General features: G+C 43.9%; 1 protein-coding gene across 1 annotated transcript; it reads right to left on the minus strand.

Annotated features, from left to right (window-relative positions):
- Positions 1–6,771: 6,771 nt before the first annotated feature.
- Positions 6,772–8,832, minus strand: LOC100283717 (heat shock factor-binding protein 1). The gene is made up of 5 exons (NM_001156616.2): positions 8,711–8,832; positions 8,237–8,290; positions 8,080–8,103; positions 7,948–7,990; positions 6,772–7,198 (listed from the first exon to the last, which is right to left on the minus strand). The coding sequence occupies exons 1-5, from the start codon at positions 8,741–8,743 to the stop codon at positions 7,065–7,067; spliced, it is 288 nt and encodes a 95-aa protein (NP_001150088.1). The 5' UTR covers positions 8,744–8,832; the 3' UTR covers positions 6,772–7,064.
- Positions 8,833–9,153: the final 321 nt, after the last annotated feature.

Here is a 9,153-nt window from a genome sequence, read left to right on the forward strand (position 1 = left end):
TGGATGGCCCGGAGACGCGGAGTAAGCGTGGATACTCCACATGTGTCTTTCTATCGGCGTTCATGGTGTCGGTCCCAGGGAGGGGAGTCGGTGATGTGTTGTCTCGACCGTCCCTAGATCAGGCCACTAGTTGAGGCTGCGGCCGACTCAACTCGGGTGGCATGGCTTCGAGCCGTGGTCCCGGTCATACTCCTCCCAGCGCCTTATCTCGTTCTCGTGTCGTCGGTCGCACGAAGCGTTGATGGAGCTCCGTGCATCCCGCCGATTGTTGATGGCGTGTCGTAGGTCGCTCAGGGGATGAGCGATAGGCAGAAGGTGGTTAGCTGCCCGAGTAAGCAGCCGCCGATAGCCTTCAGCGTCTGGAGTTCGCGGGAGGCCATCAGCTATCTAGGCCAACACTCCTCCAACTTCGCTTGGCATGTTCATTGCGCGGGCGAAGTCAGGGTTCAGGTTTCGAGCGAAGAGGGGATTCTCTCGATGTAACCTCGCGCCCTGCTCGGCTTGTTCTCGATCTCGGTCCTGAGCTTGTCGGCGATCACGTCGGCGAGAATTCCGCCTTTCTCGGTATGCTCGCTCATCAGGGGTTTCAAACTTCATCCCATGATACGGGCTGCGCTGGGTCCCGCTCCCCAGCCTCGTGATGTCGCCGAATATTCCGACGCCTGTTCCCTCGTCGTCGTGCTTCACGCTAGGGAGGTTCTTCCCCGTGCACGGTCGGCTCGTCGTCGGAGATGGGAGATGATTCCAATCTCCCCTCGATGAAAAGGATGTCGGGGTAGAAAGGAGTTGTCGTGATGGTGAGTTCCTTTCCGTCCTCCTTCGAGGGCGAAGGTGCTAGAAAGATAACTTGGTGGAGCTCTGTCCCTTTTTAGGAATGCTTGCTTCTTTCTTTCTTGTAATCCGCGTCCACTCCTTTGTGGGTGAAGTGGGCAGCGGAGTTCTTCGGGCATGTAAATTCATGATTCTTGACATGTAAGAAGTAGTCTTTGCCTGAGGCGCAGGAAGCTGTGCTATCCGTTGTCTTGTTCCAGCTTTCCTGGGAATTTCTGAGGAAAACTTCTTCTCCGGTGGATCTACTATGTGGTGCATAATCCCTTTCTCATCTGCTATGGACGAGATGGTTCCGAAGCAGAACACGGATCCAGGGCGAAGAGCGATCTTGCACTGGGATGTGATGGCCATTGAGCTAGCTTGGATCAACGACACGAGCCCTACCTGCGCGCCAGCTGTCGGTGTTTAGAGCTCAACCGCACACACAAGGTTACCCCTCGCGGTGCTTTTGGGTAGGACGGTGTTGTTGACTGTAACTCAATGGTTCGTGCGGGATGCACGAGAGATGATAGGCAATTTTCTACAGGTTCGGGTCGCTTGGAGATGCGTAATACCCTACTTCCTGGTGTGGATCTTTATGTGGTAGGTTACAAGAGAAGTCTCCAGTATGGAGAAAAGCTAATGAGATAAGTAGATGGTTGATGGAAATGATGGGGTACCCCCTAGGCCTTATATATTTGACTGTGGGGCACTACATGTGTATGTGATGATGATGACGTGTACCTACATAATAGTGAACCGACTGAATGGATCTTCGTATAATCTTGCCGACTTATCCCTAATCTATCCCGATATTCAAGGACACTGCACGCGGGAAAGTTGGGTAGACGCTATGGATAGCGCTCGAATCTGACGGGTTGCTTGGGCCCGAGTTTGCTTCTTTCCTGTGTCGGCCCATTCCGCCAGTAGTCCTCTCCTGGCCCACGAAGGGATGGCCTTGCGAGAAAATAGGCCTAAATGCCTCTTGCGAGGCCTTCTTGCCTTCTAGCGGACCCGGGGGATATCTGTCCCCCACAGGGTGTGACATCCCTCTTGGGTCTGCTGCGAAGAAGACAATGCTCTACGCCATAGCGGACCGTCCGAGCCCCAAGCGCGGACCATCCGAGCGTACGCAGAGGAGGAGCTGCTCCTGCGACCAGGATGCAGACCGTCCGGTCCTGTGCCTTGGACTGTACGTGCCTCAGCAGAGAGGACTACCAGGTGGTTCGTTCCAGTGTTTGGTTCCTAGATAGGCACCAACTGGTGGCAAGCTTGATTTGCAATAAAGTGAATAGACTCTGTGGTTAGTTTTCTTCCTTTCGCTTGTTCTCTATAGCTACTAGATATGGCATCAACAAAGTGACATGATAAAAAAAATTGATGTGAACTAATATAAAAAAAATAAAACATCATTCGTAGTGACTAAAATGAACATTATGGTGTGAATTAAGAAAATATGTTGTAGAAAATTAGTCAAAAATGGTTGATGCACCATTTATTGTTGCAATTCCAAGAGCTGTGTAGAACTCAGATACATGATTGAGATCTTGATGATTAGACATCTCCATTTGTGATTGTTACATCTACTCCATTTTTGACTCTAGGTTGACCACTTAAATCATTTGAGGTGATATTAGAGTCATTCCACTTCATCTTGTTCTTTTGTGAGGCTCTCTCTAAACCACCAATAGGTCTTGTTGATCCACAAATTTCATTTGCCTTTACCTTAATACTAATTGTCGGTGGATTGCAATGCTTCTTTTTCTTTTGCATAGAGACATAGTTTTATTTGTAGAGGTTAAACAAGAACAATGGTACTTGATGAACTATTAATCATATAGTAATGTGATACAAAGCACATACCTTGTGGTATATAGGAGCATTCACTATTAGAATCTAGCCTAACTTTCAAACATCTCTCTATGTATTCTGCCAACTTCTTAGCAGCTTTAGTAGAAATAGAAATTATTTCTTCAGACTGTGTAGCTCGACCAGCTATCTGATTGAAAATTCTACTTATTGTGTGATAACTGTTTGATAGCTTGATTTGGGGACCATCATGTATGTTGTAGCTTGTTAGATTTTAGCGCGTAGGCCTAAGCACTCGAGAGTAAGTGAGGCAACTGTGCTCAACAAAATGGGAAGCTAGGTGCTCTAATGCCTTGTCAAGTGTTTCCCATCTAGGGGGTAGATGGGGGTATTTATAGGGTAACTAGGGGTTGGAGCCTAAATACATTCGTACCCCTGGTTACCTGCTACATTCTTGGAATATACTGTACAATAGGGTAATTATGGAACAATAGTGACTCTGGCCTAATTCCACTAGGATTTGTACCCACGGGGGAGGCTGACATGTGGGCATGCCTGGCTCGCCGAGGGAGGCCCGCCATGCCCCAATTGCTTGCACTCAGCTTTCGACCCCAAGTCTTGGGAGCACTTTGCCTTGAGGCCTTTGTTTTGGGACCCTCGTCTTGAGGTTGCCTTCTTGAAGTCTTTGTGATCGTTGTCTTGGACTGCCTCTTGGGCCCACGACAAGGAGGTCGAGGCCCTTTGCATGACCTAGGTCCCCCTCTCCGATGGACGCGACTTTCTCTTGGTGCCTGCCAATGATGGCATGTCCTTAGGGGCCTTCGCCTTTGGGAAAGTCAAGCCCTTGCTAGGAGCCCGCATCTTCGGAACCTTCAGGCTTGACCTAGTACTAGCCCCATATCGCTAGAGTCCATGTTACCTATGCGAGCATAGCGAAGTCTTTACCTTTGAAAGCGGCATTCGGCTCTTGCATTCGCACATAAGATTAATTCAAGGTTGTGGTCGTTTTGTGGAATGATCGAGGTCTGGTTCGGCCTTCGTCCCAACATAGATAATACTTATATGAAGAGTTTCCACATCAATAGTCCACTTCTTTAGTATGCATTCTTGAGGAATTGATTTGATACTATTGATATCTAGAACCTTCAGTGTATGAGAGCACATGTAAATTCAAATTTCTTGCAGGTGCATCTCACTTTTGTTTCCGATAGATAGAACATAATATTATGTTCTTCATGTTTTTCATGAGCTCTTATTTTGTTCACATTCTATGGACCATCATTGCCACTATATAATGTCACAATTTAATGTTTGCAACACCTAGTTCTCAAACCATCTAAATACCTAGTTATCTTACTTTGCATCTTCATATGTTTTTCTCTCCATATATTCTAATCCCCCTCTAGTGTCACCTTGATGTACCATCAATGATCCTTTTGTATATAATATATTCTTCACATCTACACGAGTGAATCAAAGATTTTCCATCCCACCAGCTTCTTTTGCCAATAGATCAATAACGATCTTAGTAGAAATCCCAAATGCTTTTACGACTTCTACCTTTGTAATTTGTACCTCATCTATTTTTCCTATGTGATTTTAGCTAGTGTGACTGATTTGAGGTAGCAACATTGTGACTATGCTCAGACACAAAGTAGTACACCATGTAGAATCCATCTCTAAGTAGACTGGTCTTCATACATGCTTGACATAAACATCTTGTCTCTAGTCTACTATATTGTTTACCATTTCCCATTGATTCCAATGTTTTACCACTAGCACGAGTTCATGTTAATAAAAGGTATTAAAGATGTTGTTGCAAACATCTTGCATGTGTATTACACCAGATGTAAATAATTACCTTGATGCCAGCAATTGATTGTTCTAGTCTTTATTATGCGAGAACCCCCACACAATGGGAAGTACTCCTCCAAATACTAAACCCATCTCCTTATCATATGCATTATAAAAGTCATAAGCTCCTTGCTCAGAGTTAAATTTCATGCCAGTCTTAGGTATCATTTCTTTTGGGAAATCCCTTACTTTGAGCAGTGGCAACATTTGTATAATCTTGATGTCACTTGCATAATTATTTTTCCCATAGATTATATTTGCAAATTCTCTATTTATATACAACATGTAATTTGATGCATCTAGAATTGCAAAAACTCAAGAGGTATGTTAGAATATCTTACTTTTTCTACTGGTGTCTTTCTCCCAGGCTTTCTGCACAAGGAGAGTTTTTTTATGGTAAGTTACTGTAGGGTGTGCCTACAGTATTTTTATTTCTTCTAGGAAAAGTATGAACAATTTACAAGGTGTGTATTGGACCACTACGTTACAGAGTGTTGAATCCAACTTCTAATTCTGTCGCCTACCCCTGGCTTAATTCTGTGGCACATGAGTCTCATTTCACCCTTGAGCATCTCCCTGCACGCTTCCACAGTAGGCAGGATCTCGTTGAATATCCAGTTGTTCCTACTTATCCAAATACACCAGGACATGATGATGATAATTTCCATTCTCCATGGTACTTTCAGTCTCACTCTGATCCTCAATAAGGCATTTACTAGATCTGTTGTGCTCGACGGGGTGATGCCTTTCATAATCCAACATCTTCTAGCAAAGTTGCATCTAAGAAATAAATGGAGTGTCGTCTCTTCATGCTGAAGTATGCAATTATCACAAGTGTATGAATCCAGATGCATGGATCGACGTCTGAGGAATGAACGAGTGTTTAATTTGTCCTTAATCAGTAACCAAAAGAAAACCTTGTGTTTAGGCTAGCATTTTGTTTTCCATAACCAGGAAAAGATGGGGTGGGTCTACTCATTACCAGTCATATGAACATTTGCCTTATGTGAATAAAAAAGGCTTGAGGTACCAGTGCAGATCCATCTATCCCTCTGGTCTTCCTGTGGAAGATTTGCAATCAAGTCTTGTAGGCTATGGAGATGCTGGAAAGCTTCCACTGACAAAGGAGTGTGAAACATATCATGTAAGCCCGTTGTTCTCGCCTGGTGTATAGTGATGCCTTTGTTGGAAGCAAATGACCAAAGTTCTGGGTAGCTTTCAGATTCACATATGTCGTCCCAGTTGTCATGCCACAATAAAGTTGTCCTTCCATCCCCTATCTCCACCCGAGCGAACTCTTTGTAAGTGCTTTGAATTTTTAAAATATCCCTCCACCAGAACGAGCCTACTAGTTTCTCTGAAGGTACTGTGTTGCAGTAGTGATTGTCCTAGATTATATTGATCCAAGGAATGTCAGCTCTGTTATAAAATTTGTGAAGGTTTTTCATTAGGAGAGCTTTGTTTTGCAATTCTATATTGATTACTCCAAGTCCCCCATGAGCTTTTGGCTTACAAACTGATTTTCATGCAACTTGTGGAGGTTTCTTTGCATTGATGTCTGCTCCTCTTCAAAGACAGTGCCTTCTGATTTCGTCAATATGTTTAATCACCGATTTCGGGAGTTTGAGAGTGCACATATAATACGTTGGTAAGGAGGAAAAACATCGTTGACCATTTGCAGTCTGCCAGCCTGAGATAGAAAAAATGAAAGTTGTCGCAAGTTGCTTCTCTATCTTCTGCACAAGGAGAGTTGGGAGGGATACTTGTTGAGGACTCCATTCCTTCAGCAATATCCTCAATATCATAGATACAGTCACATCTGCAAATTCTACACGGCTGGCCTATGCCCTTTACATGAATAAAGAAATCTACTGTGCCAAAAACGATTGGTGTATGACTGCAAGTCTGATGAACAGTGCACCTTGTAAATGGATCGGATCTTCATGAATAAACTATCATATATCTATGCAAACGAGGCGAGCGTGATATAGAGGTGTCGGCGACATGGGACTGGAGGGCGCGTCAAGCGCGAGGAGCTCGTCGTCCTGCGCCGCGTCGAACGACGCGACGACAGTAGCACTGCAAGCCTCCCGATGGCAACGGCCATTTATGGTTCGAGTACCTGCTCCTACCTGGTAGGACGTGTGCAAAGACGGAACACAGGGTGTCAGTGTGTACCAGTAAGGTTTAGTTTTTTTGCAAGTCAAGAGTTTTTTAAAGAAGCAAAGTAAATTATGTTGCGAACATGAATTTAATATGTAAGCCAATTAAAAATATATACACTACTATCCATGTAAGTGATAAAACTAACACAGAAGCAAAGTAAATTATGCTTGCGAATCCCGAATTCTTAGTAATTGGGGTGCTAGCATTCTAGCAGCTGTCACTACATGCTCAGCGCATAACCACGGGTAGGTCTACACAGAACGAAGACGGGTACAATTTATGGCAAACCATTCAGCAAAACACAAGTAGCACGGGTTACAATCTCTTGCTCAAATGAGACCTTAAAACAGGTACGTATTTGTTAGTGATGAACGCCCAAGACACAGCAACGGCCTCTGAAACGAGTCATGCTGCTTCTGCTGCACTCATGCGGAGCTGTCTGAAGGTCTTGACTCTTCCTTCATCTTAGATGGCGTCGACATGCCTTCACCGCCTATCTCAGCCTTGAGGTCATTGAGGCTCTGTTCCAATTCATCAATTCTCGCACCCATTTCATCTAGTGAGCGTTTGTTAAAGATTTGTATTTACAACAGAGGTGACACAGATATGCAGACAGTACCCCAGAGAAATATGAACAAAAAAGGGTCTTTTGAAGCTAGACAATCAATGTAAATGGTGATAAGTGTTAATGAAGATGGTTTTTTGGTCCCTAGTAGAAGCAAATTGGACCTCTGTATTTTTTTCCTGATTCTGCCTATTTGCCGAACAACAGAGAAGTACCATATTTCAGCCATCATGCTTAGGATACTTTCCAAGGAAACCAAGAAATTCAGGATGGTGGTGAAATAGCAACAGCCAGGTTATGCGTAACAGAACATTACTTTCCAGACCCTTACAAACATTAAACATAAATCACTTTAAACATTGATTTGGAGACGTAAATGTAAATACTATTACTAGAAACTTGGTCAAACATAAATCACTTTAACTGCACGTAACATATAGTTGCATTCTTTTTGGGATAAACCCATAGTTACATTCTTTTTGGGACAGAGGGAGTACTTACACAGAGTGGAAACTTCTCTAATCAATCATCCTTTTCCAATTCCCAAACCTCTGAACTTTTAATTAGAAGTTTGGCACTATTATCATTCACACAATAACAAATTGGCATACTATGGTAAAAGCTGCAGTGACACTGCTAATAATTTCAATATTTCTAGAAGCTAAAATAAAATAGTTGGAATGCCAATTACTTTGCATGCTAAAAATCTTGAATACATAAAAAAGTAAATGATTTGAGGATATTCTTTGAAATGATGTTCTCCGACATAGCTTGGAACCTGGTTTGCTGCAAGGTACTCAGATTCAAAAAATAATAATCGAAGTGAGGGCATGCACAAGAGACAAGACTGTCGCCAAATAAAGCTAGGAACTTACCATCTGCATAAGAAGGTTTTGCACCTGAAAACAGTGAGCATGGATAAACCATTAGCCATAAGTGGACAGTAGGTTCAACACAGCAAATATGGTCCAATCTACATTCTACAATCAAGACAGCCAGATGTAAAACAGCGCAGTAATAGTTGGTACTTACAAAAGCCGTCATATCAGCTGTGCTTTGTGCCGAGCCATCCGAATCTTGTTCTGCCTGCAAGCCACAAAAGCTGAAATGAGCACAATCTCAAGAGGAAGAACCAGAGGGCGAATATATCAAAGCCACCCTCCCAGACCATCTTGTAGTTGGGTACGCACAAACTTCATTCCCTCAAGCGAGGGCAGCGACCATCTCAAATTTCTCTGCCTTATTCATGAGTTTCATCCCCACAAATTCAAATTCAAATCCGAGCCCTACACCCAAGTATAGTCCAATTCCTTACAACTCTAGAATCTAGCTAGCGAGGGAGCGCGTGCTCTGCGATCTGCGGCACGCGGCATGCCGGAGACATGCAGACACGGACGTCCGGGAACTAAAGAAGACGAATCCATATCTAACCTTGGCACAGAAGAGCTCTCGTGCTGTTGAAATCAGGGCTTAATCTCACTGAGTAGCGAGGGGATTGTCACTTACCTTGATAGGGATGCCGGACTTGGAACTCGCCATCGCCGCCGGTGACCAAGGTGGCTGTAGATCCGCTCGGCGTCGCTGGTTTTTAGGTTCTAGTTTTCTTTCTTATTTTAGGTAAGAGGTGTGGTTAGAGATGTCAATGGGAATTCCCCACCGGGTTATAGCATCTCATCTCCATCCCCATCATGTTTGATCCATCTCCATACTCATCTCCATATCCATCATGGGTACAAAACTCATCTCATACTCATCCCCATTCGGGTTTCGGGTCCCCAATGGGTCCACATCCCCAATTAAGGGATAACTAGGTACTAACATGTAGCACAAACAATCTAGATTTCAGACATTACTATATCGACAAGCACTCATCCATGAACCATTATCCATTCATCCATCCATCAGAAAATACATAAGTACTTCGGGATCGATAGAAGAAATGGAGAAAT

The sequence above is a fragment of the Zea mays genome, chromosome 9 (assembly GCF_902167145.1).
Source record: "Zea mays cultivar B73 chromosome 9, Zm-B73-REFERENCE-NAM-5.0, whole genome shotgun sequence".
NCBI classification, from domain to species: domain Eukaryota; kingdom Viridiplantae; phylum Streptophyta; class Magnoliopsida; order Poales; family Poaceae; genus Zea; species Zea mays.